This window comes from Hordeum vulgare, chromosome 3H (genome assembly GCF_904849725.1).
Source record: "Hordeum vulgare subsp. vulgare chromosome 3H, MorexV3_pseudomolecules_assembly, whole genome shotgun sequence".
Lineage (NCBI taxonomy): Eukaryota > Viridiplantae > Streptophyta > Magnoliopsida > Poales > Poaceae > Hordeum > Hordeum vulgare.
The window spans coordinates 615637218-615649401 of record NC_058520.1 but is presented as its reverse complement, the minus strand read 5'-3'; the positions used below and the strand labels follow the sequence as shown (position 1 = coordinate 615649401).

The window sequence follows — 12184 nt, the reverse complement described above, 5'->3', positions numbered from 1 at the left end:
ACAGTACATGTACATACCAGCCCAGCCCAGCACATCAGCTATAGACCAGACTTGAGTAATTAACCAATGGTGTCAGATCTGCTGCGTTGCGTCCACCCGACATAACATGCACACACTTAACTTAAAATTAACCAGCGGTTACCAGTTAAAAATGCGACCTTTTTTTCTGTTCTTAAGAGGTAAAAATGTGAGCTTTTTTCTTCTTCTTAAGAGGTAAAAATGTGAGCTTTGCTTGCATCTAGTGCTGTGATTGTGATGCACATCCGGTGCAACCGGAGCGGAAAGCAGGGGAGCGGTTCGGGCGGGGCGGGGAGAACCGGGCGGGTGAGGGGAGCGGAGAACCGGAGGAGGGGAGGGGAGGGGAGGGGAGTGGGTGTGGACGGACGGTGGTATAAAGGAGGAAGGAACCAGCGAGAGGATAGCCGAGGGTTTAAGCCATCGACAAACAGAGAGAGGCCGAGCAGAGGAGGAAGCAGTTCGTCCCGCCGATCCACAACCAGAACCAGAACGGGAACCGCAAGGGTACGTTCCCCCGATGCATCCATTCATCCATGCCACCGCCGGAGATCCGCCGACTAGAGCAGCGGGGAAACCCCGAGATTTCTGCCGTTTCTCTCTTTTCCGCCGGTCGTCTTCTTCCCCCACCCGTCGTCCCCGCGGCTTCTTCTTCCCGGATCCTCCACCGGTCTGGCTGCCTGGTCGGCCCGTCGCCGCTTCGGCGAGGAGGCGCCGGATTCGGCAGGGGCCGGTCGAATTATGCTCCCGGATTCGCCGAGGTCCGGCCGAATTATGCTCCGCGATTTGGTTTTCTTGGGCCCGATTCGCGGCCATGGCCGGCGCCCGGCGGAGCTTTGCTTCTTGACCCCGGCGGATTCGCTCGGTCCTGTTGTTGCGTGCTGATGCGGACACATACATCGCTTCTTCTTGCCCATTTCAGACTTTTTCCCCCCGAGTTGAATTTTGCCGTGTTCTTGATTCGTCCCAACATCGCAAAAGATCGCCGCCGCTCTCCCCAATCGGGACCCTGTTCAAGAAGCAGGCGTGGCTCCCCCCTGGTTCGATTTGGTTGGGATTTCTGGGGGTTTCCCGATTCAGAATTCCGCTCTTCCGATGCAGTTTTTTACTCTATTTCTGGATCTGCGCAACGACTTTTCTTGCTGATTCAGAATTTGGCTTCCTTGTTCGGTGCGCCAGCCAAAGAATTTTACCGCACAATAATATTACCTTTTTGTTTTTGTTTCAATTCATGGAGATGAAGCTGACCACCGGATTTGTGCTTCCCCTGTCTTTGATTTCTATTTGTTTGCAGAAACCGATGAAAAGGATTCCTGGGCAGGTGCTCATCAGTCTTGGGTGACTCGTTTCAGATGCTCCTTGGAGGTGATCTCACTCCCCTATAAAACCCAATCAATCAATCAATCTGCACCGTTTCTTCCTACTATGGCTATGGCAACTCCTCCTCCTCCATCAAACCACTCGGCTTCAGGTTGCTCTGCCCTGTTGGCATACATACATACACAAAACATGTTACTCCCTCCGTAAACTAATATAAGAGCATTTAGATCACTATTTTAGTTATCTAAACACTCTTATTAGTTTACAGAGGGAGTGCAAATTATTATTCTCGCTTTGCTCATATTCAGAGGGAAGGAGATATTTCCCCTCATTTTAGAATTGTTAGTCTCTTTGCTCTGGTTGGGGCCAAGGAGTTCCAGCTTTGCTGTTTGAGCAGTCACTAGTTGCTAATCCTCACTGAATTCGATACATTTGCTGCAGATAAAGATCATATATGTGCTCGTTTCCTGCCTGCAAAAGCCGTCCTTTGGAGTGAGATCAAGATATGGTGGTGCGGAAGAGGTTGGATTATGGATCTCGTGGCCACCAGGTTCCCGCCATGCCACGCGTTCCAAGCTCTGCTCGGGTACATACACATTCGATACCCTGTACCTGCCATGACCCCCCCTGCAATTTGCGTGTTGGATATTATGTATTAACGACCGATGGTGATTCAGGGGAAACGCTCAGCCAGGAGAAAGAAAGATGAGATGACTCCGTTTGATTTGCTCGCGACCGTCGCGGGAACCCTGTTAGTGGATCATGAGAATTCATCTAATGCTCCTGGCATCAATGCAGCAGCTTTGACCTATGCCAGGAAAAGGAAATCAGTTAAAGCTGAACTGTGTGATGACGTTCCGCCGCTCAAAAGCGTGGCCGTGGAGAACTGTATAGTGGGTTCTGGTGGTGTGTGTGCCTCTCCTAGGCAAGCTAACATCTGCTTGGCAGAAAACTCGTCGACACGAAATGGTACTGACCCAGTATTAGAGTCACTGACCGTGAAACCAAACATGTTGGTTAGGGACTCGTTGTTTAGTTGTACAAAGTCATGTAACCGAGGCCACGGTGTTGGCGGGATCCCAGAGTGCGGAGCTTATGGAGTTTGCCTTCCTGGAACTTCACGGTCACTAGAGGCTACTAATCAAGTGCAGGTGCAGCAACCTGTGGACGGTGACACCACAGCCTTGTACAGCTTGGTTAGCTCTGTGGATTTGGATGGCAGACCTCCTGCTTTGGTTAGCTCTGACAGTAGCTCAGGAGTGCCTTTGTGCATCCATGACAAGGACCACAAAACCTCCCCCTTGTTCCATGCTGAAGCGAGACATGCTGCAGACAGAGATGATGACGAAAATTCTTCCGGGTGCACTCATCCATGCACCACGGGAAATAATAAGAGCTATATGCCACAGTATACAGGCGATAGCAGGATCAGAAAAATGTTTGCCTCCAAGATAAGGAAGGCAGCTCGTAATAAGATGTGCGGAGAGATGTCCAATAAAGGTATGCCAATCCTCATCACAAAGTTTAACCTTTTGCTTCTCCACAGGCCTCCTAGCCATATACCAGAGAAGCATGTGTCTTTTACATCTTTCCACCACCATTATTATGGCACTGACTAAATATTGCAGGAATTGGACTAAATAAGGCTATTTTTTTTTCTGTTCAACTAGGTAGCAAGCTAAATTTATGTGCAAAAAAGATATCCACCTCACGCCAAAGAGTACAAAGAGCAATGTTCAAGAGACAAAAGCCAGTGCGCCGTCATTTTACACCATCTTCTGCTAAAGGGATTCTATCTGAAGGTATGCTGGGTCATTAATTCACGTTTACCTCGTACGATGATACAATTGTTACATTGCACAGTCATTGAAACTTCCCTTCTATATGCCATCTGATAGCCTCAATCCTTATTTTGGTATACTTCCTAAAAGAAAATGCCGCTTGCCATTTCAGCTAGCGGGGCATCATTTTCTGTGGAAGGTCAAAATCCATTATGTGGATCTGAGGACTACAATGGTATATTTTGGATATATAGATTTGTTATATACTTTTTGTCAGCATGAGAGCTTATCATATTTCCCCCCTCCCCCTTTTTCAGTTAAGTTAAGAATCAAGTCATTCACCATCCCGGAACTGTTCATCGAGATCCCTGAAAATGCAACAGTTGGTTCATTGAAGGTAAAGGCTATATCGACTTCTAGAAGTTACTGGTTGGTGATATTGCATTAAAATTTGGGATTGGTGATATATCTAGCAGTTCTTCTTTGAGCTCTGTTCTACATAGTTCTGTACATAATTAAGGAATGGACAAGTTACTTCCTGTAATTGCTGAGTCCAGAGGTCATGGTTAGATTTCTGAATTTTAGCAACAGATCAAATTCATTGCACAGTGAAATTTGTCCCCTCATGACAGTTTTAATGTTTTCCAGACACACACGTTTTCTATCTAGAATTTCTTGCATGCCACTGATCCCCCCTGGAGATAGATATTGCCTTATGGGCGTTCCCCATTAATATTCTTCACTTTCTCTACAGAGAACTGTAATGGACGTTGTTACTAGTATAATTGAGAGTGGCCTCCGGGTTGGTGTGCTTCTTCAAGGGAAGAGTATTCAAGATGACAGCAAGACGCTTCGTCAAGCTAGGATTTGCCATGGAGAAAATCTAGAAAACATAGACTTCACACTGGAATGTGAAGCTGGGCAAAACTCTTCCCATGGGGTCAGAATACCAGAGGAAATGGATTTTCCTGGTGCAGATGCCATGGAGCCATTAGCCATGTAAGGCATAATGAAGTTATTTCTTGTGCCATTATATGGTAGTTTTGATTTAGGAAGACAATTGTCAAGATGCATCTGATAGTTTCTATAGTATGTACGCTCTGGAGCATAAACCAAATCTGAAGACCATTGATGGTTTTGGTGTCCCCATGGTTTGCAGGGTAAAGTGTGAAGAGCCTTTTTCTGAGACCAAGGCCGGTTATAACAGCCAGCAGCGTGTGCAGGCTTCTCCAAACCGTGTTCAGAGCGAACATGGTTCTGTTCATTCTCTTTTCGAAACCACCGCTCACGAAGCATCAGCTAGCTCACAAGCCATTGTTCCGGTTGCCTCTCCAAGCTCAGAGGCTCTAGCCATTGTGCCTGTTTGCAAGTCAAAGCGGCCTGTTATTGGGCAAAGACGCATCAGGAGGCCCTTCTCCTTGCCTGAGGTGGAGGCGCTAGTGGAAGCTGTCGAACAGCTTGGAACAGGAAGGTTCGTGCACGAATGTTTTTTCTCTATATTGGCACAAGGTCGTTGCCGTAAACATGTTCTCATATGTCGTCCGCTTGGTCTGTTTTGTTCAGGTGGAGAGACGTTAAAATGCTCGCGTTTGACAATACTGATCACAGGACCTATGTTGATCTTAAGGTAATTCAGTAACCACAGCCTAAAAACGACAGCTATTGCATTCCTTTTTTTTTTATTCCGTTCTGTTTAAAACATAGATTGTGAAGAACGAGGATTTTCAAATGTGCTAAACTGTGAAACATTTTGTGGATGAACCAGGACAAGTGGAAGACCCTGGTGCACACGGCGAGCATCTCCCCGCAGCAGAGGCGGGGCGAGCCGGTGCCACAGGGGCTGCTCGACCGCGTGCTGGCGGCGCAGGCCTACTGGTCCCAGCAGCAGCAGCAGCAGATATCAGGCAAGGCTGCATTACAAGGCTGCTCCTCCAGCTGCTGAAGGAATCCATCTCTGCCTTGCCTTGCCTTGCCTTGCCTTGCCTGCCTAGAGAGGAAAACTGATACTCTGTAAAAAAAATGTTTAAAGAAGGTTGACTAATTTCTGTATTTATTCCAAACTCACAGATCATTTTATTTTCCCTTTCTTCTTCTCTGTTTGCTGCTCGGGCCAGGCGCTCTATTTCCTCTGTCGATTAATAAGAGAAACTAAAACGCCGGGTCCCGACAGCCCCTTTGTAAATGATTTTATAAACTATTTTGGAATGTTTCAGTATTTACCAGATGTTCATATATAACAGTTCACTCCAGTTCTTGCACATTTTCTCACTAATTAATTATTAGTATTACACTGTCTTACACAGGCATTCGGTTATTGTTTTTTTTTTTCATTCAGAAAGATTGGATTATTATTTTTCCTTGAGTGGTTGGATTTGGTGATTTCTACTAGTACTTTTTTTTAGGAAATGGTAGTTTTTTTTTTTTTTGCTTTGCCTCCTTATTAGTCAAGGATGCAACGGTAACAGATCCTGATCAAGCAAGGTTGCTAGTAAAAATAAGAGGAGTTTTTTTGTGAGAAAATAATGTGGTTTTTTTCTTGCACATTTTCCCATTAAATTAATTTATACCACACTGTCTTGCATTGGAGTTCTTTTTTCTTGAGAGAAATTGGATTATTGTTTTGTTTTTCCTTTGGAAAGATTGGATTGTTATTTTTTCCTTGAGTGGTTGGATTTGGTAATTTCCACTAGTATAAAAAAATGTTACTCCTTGAGTGTCAAAAAAGATCTTATATTATGGGATGGAGGGAGTAGTTGCTAGTAAAAATAAGAGGAGTTTTTTTTTTAGTTGCTAAAAAAAACTATTTGTTTTTTGAGCGAGGGCTATATTTTTGTTGGTGAAGCCAGGCTGAAAAAAGCTAGCCCAGTGGATGAGGCCCATTAGCCCAACAACACCCAGCACTTACCACTCCTCCTCTGCCCCCACTCCGACCGAGCCGGCGGCGGCGGCGGCACATGAGCGGCGGGAGCCTCGCCCAACTGCTCCTCTCATGCCTCGCCGGCGACCGCCTCCGCCGCGTCCTCCCGCCGGCACACGCCCGCGCCGTCGTCTCGGGCCTCCTCCCGGACCTCTTCCTCGCCAACCTCCTCCTCCGCGGCTACTCCAAGCTCGGCCTCCTCGGGGACGCCCGCCGCCTGTTCGACCAGATGCCAAGCCGCAACCTCGTCTCCTGGGGCTCCGCCATCTCCATGTACGCGCAGCACGGCCGCGAGGACGACGCGCTCCTCCTCTTCGCCGCCTTCCCGAGCGCCGGTGCCGCCTCGCCCGACGGCGAGCCGCCCAACGAGTTCCTGCTCGCCAGCGCCCTCAGGGCCTGCGCGCAGTCGAGGGCGGCCCGCTTCGGCGAGCAGGTGCACGGCGTCGCCGCGAAGCTCGGCCTCGACGCCAACGTCTTCGTCGGGACCGCGCTGGTCAACCTGTACGCCAAGGCTGGCCGCATCGACGCGGCCATGTCAGTCTTCGACGCTCTCCCGGCCAGGAACCCGGTCACCTGGACCGCGGTGATCACGGGGTACTCTCAGGCTGGGCAGGCCGGGGTTGCATTGGAGCTGTTTGGGAGGATGGGGCTCGACGGCGTCAGGCCCGACCGGTTTGTGCTGGCGAGCGCTGCCAGCGCTTGCTCTGGGCTTGGGTTTGTAGAGGGTGGCAGGCAGATACATGGCTACGCGTACCGAACTGCGGCGGAGTCAGACGCATCGGTGGTCAACGCGCTGATCGATCTGTACTGTAAGTGCTCCATGCTCTTGTTGGCTCATAGGCTGTTTGATTCCATGGAGAACCGCAATCTTGTGTCTTGGACGACGATGATCGCTGGTTACATGCAGAATTCGCTCGATGCTGAAGCCATGTCCATGTTCTGGCAGCTGAGCCGGGCTGGCTGGCAGCCGGATGTTTTTGCCTGCACAAGCATCTTGAACTCGTGTGGCTCTTTGGCAGCGATATGGCAAGGAAGACAGGTACATGCTCATGTTATAAAGGCTGATCTGGAATCTGATGAGTATGTCAAGAATGCTCTGATTGACATGTATGCTAAGTGTGAGCATCTAACAGAAGCAAGAGCAGTATTTGAAGCCTTGGCAGAAGATGATGCGATTTCTTACAATGCAATGATCGAAGGATATGCAAGGCTGGGTGACCTTACAGGAGCAGTCGAAATATTCGGTAAGATGAGATATTGCTCACTAAAGCCAAGCCTACTGACATTTGTTTCGCTGCTTGGTGTGTCCTCATCTCGGTCAGACCTTGAACTGAGCAAGCAGATTCATGGTCTCATCGTCAAATCAGGAACTTCACTGGACCTATATGCAGGGAGTGCTCTGATCGATGTCTATTCTAAGTTTTCCCTTGTGGACGATGCCAAACTTGTATTCAGCCTCATGCAGAACAGGGACATGGTAATCTGGAATGCTATGATTTTTGGCCTTGCACAGAATGAGCGAGGGGAAGAGGCTGTGAAGCTCTTTGCCCAGCTTCCTGTCTCTGGGCTAACACCAAACGAGTTCACATTTGTTGCACTAGTGACTGTGGCAAGTACTCTGGCAAGCATTTTTCATGGTCAGCAGTTCCATGCCCAGATCATCAAAGCAGGTGTGGACAGTGATCCCCATATTTCAAACGCTCTCATAGACATGTATGCAAAGTGTGGCTTCATCGAAGAAGGACGGCTGTTGTTTGAGTCAACATTGGGAAAGGATGTCATCTGTTGGAACTCGATGATTTCGACATACGCGCAGCACGGACATGCTGAGGAAGCTCTTCATGTTTTTGGGATGATGGAAGGGGCTAGAGTAGAGCCGAACTATGTAACATTTGTCAGTGTGTTGTCAGCATGTGCTCATGCTGGCCTTGTGGATGAAGGTTTACACCATTTTAATTCTATGAAAACAAAATATGCAGTTGAACCAGGCACCGAGCACTATGCTTCTGTTGTCAACCTTTTTGGAAGATCAGGCAAACTGCATGCCGCCAAGGAGTTTATTGAAAGGATGCCGATTGAACCAGTTGCGACTATTTGGAGGAGCTTGCTGAGTGCCTGTCATCTGTTTGGTAATGTTGAAATCGGGAGGTATGCCACTGAAATGGCATTGTTGGCGGATCCTGCAGACAGCGGCCCCTCTGTTCTTATGTCAAATATTTATGCCTCTAAAGGACTGTGGGCTGATGCGCAGAAGTTGAGGCAGGGGATGGATTGTGCTGGTGTGGTGAAGGAACCAGGATATAGCTGGTGATGATGGTTCACACGTTCATTGCAGGAGGACAAGAGCACCCCGAGGGCGGAGGCAGAAGTGATATATGCAGTACTGGATGAGCTGACAAGTCTACTTAAAAAGGGTATCTCTCTGATACCTCTGAACTTACTTTGCTTGATGAGAATGGTTGATGGTACTTACTGAATGGTAACTACATAGTTTTCAGTGTGTAAACAGATGGTCTTGGATGAACTGTTCTAGCTACGTCCCAACACACAACTAATACTGGGAGGATGATGCTTTGATATTAGTAGTTCTGGCCGTCTTCTTTGATAACTTTAGTGTATTTTACAACAGCTTGTCCAACGACTATCTGACTAGGTACTAATTACTGAAAGAGACCACAGTTCTTGATCAGATCAAATGCAAAATACGGAGTGTGCATGTTTACTATGGGCTTGACAATGTACAACTGCACATGGCCATGCTTAACTCTGATATTGAAGGCTCAGTGTTGCTAGCTACTCATGAGGTAATAAGAACACAGTATTTTTATTTCAGTCATTTGAATCTTGTAGTTTCTAAGAGAAAAAGGGAAACTGGAATCTTCTGTACACGAACATGATTTTATAGGATAACAGTGAACTACTAGCCAGTAATACTGGAACATTAGAATGATTATTCAGGTGAAACTGTTCCTGAAACAGTGAAATAGAAGTGCTATTTACCTAATACTCCCTCTGTCCCAAAATTATTGTCTTGGATTTGTCTAGATATGGATGTATCTAGTCACCTGTTAGTATCTAGATGCATCAATATCTAGAAAAATCTAAGACAAGAATTTTGGGACGGAGGGAGTAAGATATAAGATAAAGGTGCACAGATAATGAGTATGCTCTTTGTGTGTTGGCCTTGACTAGAAAGTTGCAGTTGTACGATTGGAACCTGGAAACGCAAGATCACATCATAGAAGTGCTCATGATCACGTGTTCCCTGGTCTAACTCACCATTCAAAGACAGTGACAATCGATAAAAAGATGCTCTTTGTGTTAGACTTCAGCTAAACAGCCATATCATAACACTGAAACTGTGGTGCATATGAATATTATGCTTCAGGTTCAGTATATTCCTGGCATGTATTTTTAGCTGCACTGACGATAGAAGCTGCTCTCAAATTATGTAATATGAGAAGCCCCTCAACAGCCTAGCAAGGTGAAATAAAAAATTTCACAGCATGTTGTTTCTGGAGTTATTATACAGTTTGGTGTATTTTTTTTACCTGTTCATGATCTACAACTTTGTGTGCTCATTCCTGCTATCCATTCAACAGTCAGTGTGGTTATATTTTATATTTACGTGCCACTGCAGGTTGTACAAAAGGAAAGGGAGGAGAAACTTGCAGAAAATGTGAAGAATAGATTGAACATTTATGTTGAAGGAAACAAAAAGGAATTTTTTTTGCGGGTGAAATAAAAAGGAATCTATCCAGCTTCTGTGGCTGAGTTGTGTAAATTTTCTAATGCAGGTCTGCATCCATGACAATCCTTTCATCACACTCTTAGATATTTCTTTCATCACACTCTTAGATATTTCTTTCCCTCAGTTGCAACTGCTCTGTTAATTTTTTTCTCGAAATAAAAATAAAAATAGAAATTGACTACCTCCTGGTGCCTTATCTGCTTTTACTCCAACCCAGTAGATCTGTTTGACCCTTTTGTCTTTGTGTATTTCCTATATGAATCAGACTTTGAGACTTCTCTCCTCTTTCTTCCATTATGTTCATAACCCTGACTTCGATTGACCTCATTGTTCGTTTCTGATTTTGCATGCTCTGAAGCATATGGGGATTGATGTGCTGAGTATTGTTGGTTGCATGCATTCAGATAATTGGATAAGGGGCATGTGAAGAAAGTTATCTTTTTCGGTGTTCCAGTTATAGCTGAGTGATTCAGAAACAAAGTCCATTTTGTGCCATCTGTAACTGCCCTGGTGTGTGCCCTTTTTGGCTGCAGTGAGTTTTTTCCACAAGTCTTTGATTGGCATCTGTAGCTAATTTTTGGGTGGTCACTTGGTAATTACAAGCTAACCTCGCCATGTACTTGCATTATCTGTTAATTGTACATAGTATTTCGCTCTGTCCGGGTTAATTATTCGTATGGCACAATAGCATTTCTAGCGAGTTAGTTTATGCAGCAGCTGTGGCTTATACTCCCAACTCCTAATGATAATCTTCTATGGTTCCTTGGCTGGTGTTCTGAAATTATGTGGTGTGCTTATATATACTGTCCTTTTTCAATTTTTTTTCTCAGAGCAACTGTAGTTTTAAGCTATCCATTAAAGTGCACTAAACTTAAACATTATGAGAAGACATCAGTTTTCAAGGAAGGAAGGAAAACAATCACGTGCACGTCAGACATCTTTAGAAGCGTAACATAAAGTGGACGTTGAGACAAGCCTTAACTCCAAACATTAATATTTTCTATAACTGCCGTGTCAATGTCAACAAGCTTTTCCTATATATATGAACCATGAAGCATTTGATGGTCATGCACTCATCAGTCCCACTTACAGGAGTACTCAACATTACCTCCGATCCTCAGCAACGATGACCAAGTACATGAGAAACAGTGTCCAAGGGTTTGTGCTACTTTGTTTCATTCTGGTGATGTGTTTTGCCTGTCTTGGACACGCACACGGTAATTAACAAATCAAAGTTCGTTTTATCGGGGAATAGATTTTTGTCTTCGTTTTTATGTCATTTTGTTATTGACTGTATCGGGTTTTCTTAACCAGAAAACAAAATTCTAGGTGTACATATATATGCTACACACCCTCTTTTTGTATGTTGAGAGGATAAACCTTTTCTTTTATGCATGTTAGGTGAAGGCACAAACAACAAGGAAATCAACAGGAAGATCGAAGTAAGCCACGTAGTCCGCCCCCCTTGTTACAAGAACGTGCACCAGGTCCCAGGCCAACCATTCTGCTGTAAAAAGGATAGGCTGTGCTGGCCGAATCTCGGAGAATGCTTCATAAACTGCCCGTGCAAGATTAGATGCCTACGACCAGCAGCAATACACTAGTTTTATCATCTCTTTCTTGTGTGGATAAATATAAACCTTACAGGTCTCTAAATAAGGACGTGTTGATCTATGATGGACACACAAAAATATGGAATTTAATCTTTCTCTACTCTTCATTATATACGTTAAGACATACATATATTTTTTGTTACATTTGATTACATTTTTTTGGTGACAGAAGCTTGATGTGCAAAAATATTTATTTGCAATGTCCCATTGATGACACATTGCAATGTCCCATTGATGACACATTGCAATGTCCCATTGATGACACATTGCAATGTCCATTGATGACACATAGCAATGTCCCATTGATGTGCAAAAATGCATTAGCATCACTGTTAGAAGTTCTGGTTGGATGAGCATAGTTTTTTTACTGAAAAAACAGCATGTTAAACACGGCCTGACCTGTTTATTATTGAGCAATGTAGTTTATATTGCAGATGCTGCTATGGCTTTAGGCCATTAGCTACACCCTATGTGGTTTTGAGTTAACCAGGGCCTAGTTTCCTGTGTATACTCAACAAGGCTTTGCTTCTTAACACAACCATGCTTATTCTGTCGCAGGTTTAGATTGATATGTTCAGTGAGGTAGTGAACTCGACTTATTAGTAACAACTAACAACCTGCCTGGAGAAACTATTTACCTTCAGGTCCATGTACATCTGTTTTTTCAAACTTAATCAGAAGGGAAATTATGGCTTCAACTTTGCTGTCGAGCAATCAGTAATTGCCAAGTGTTCAATATATTCGAGTTCATTCGTTGCAGATAAACATTATCAATGTGTTTTTTGTA

General features: G+C 45.1%; 2 protein-coding genes across 6 annotated transcripts; both read left to right on the top strand.

Annotated features, from left to right (window-relative positions):
* Positions 1–407: 407 nt before the first annotated feature.
* On the top strand, positions 408–5374 carry LOC123445700 (telomere-binding protein 1-like). Of its 4 annotated transcripts, none has more exons than XM_045122722.1 (11): positions 408–522; positions 1310–1486; positions 1777–1921; positions 2013–2835; positions 3006–3137; positions 3289–3351; positions 3434–3513; positions 3871–4115; positions 4276–4587; positions 4680–4743; positions 4882–5374. In XM_045122722.1, exons 3-11 carry the CDS (start codon positions 1841–1843, stop codon positions 5056–5058), a joined length of 1977 nt encoding a protein of 658 aa, XP_044978657.1. In that variant the 5' UTR covers positions 408–522; positions 1310–1486; positions 1777–1840; the 3' UTR covers positions 5059–5374. The 4 variants fall into 4 exon arrangements, with proteins under 4 accessions (XP_044978657.1, XP_044978658.1, XP_044978656.1 ...); XM_045122721.1 differs by having other exon boundaries at positions 409–522; positions 1310–1380; XM_045122723.1 differs by lacking the exon at positions 1310–1486.
* A 612-nt stretch (positions 5375–5986) lies between these two features.
* Positions 5987–11579, top strand: LOC123445694 (pentatricopeptide repeat-containing protein At4g39530). 2 transcript variants are annotated; one of them, XM_045122716.1, is made up of 5 exons: positions 5987–8837; positions 9674–9830; positions 10189–10294; positions 10877–11001; positions 11186–11579. In XM_045122716.1, the coding sequence occupies exon 1, from the start codon at positions 6071–6073 to the stop codon at positions 8342–8344; it is 2274 nt and encodes a 757-aa protein (XP_044978651.1). In that variant the 5' UTR covers positions 5987–6070; the 3' UTR covers positions 8345–8837; positions 9674–9830; positions 10189–10294; positions 10877–11001; positions 11186–11579. The 2 variants fall into 2 exon arrangements, with proteins under 2 accessions (XP_044978651.1, XP_044978652.1); XM_045122717.1 differs by having other exon boundaries at positions 10143–10316.
* The last annotated feature ends 605 nt before the right edge of the window (positions 11580–12184 follow it).

Coding starts and splice junctions, on each gene's coding strand:
- LOC123445700 (XM_045122723.1), top strand. CDS start 1,841: ATGGTGGTGCGGAAGAGGTTGGATTATGGATCTCGTGGCCACCAGGTT. Junction 2,836..3,005: donor CGGAGAGATGTCCAATAAAG/GTATGCCAATCC, acceptor CTGTTCAACTAG/GTAGCAAGCTAAATTTATGT. Junction 4,116..4,275: donor GCCATGGAGCCATTAGCCAT/GTAAGGCATAAT, acceptor CATGGTTTGCAG/GGTAAAGTGTGAAGAGCCTT.
- LOC123445694 (XM_045122716.1), top strand. CDS start 6,071: ATGAGCGGCGGGAGCCTCGCCCAACTGCTCCTCTCATGCCTCGCCGGC.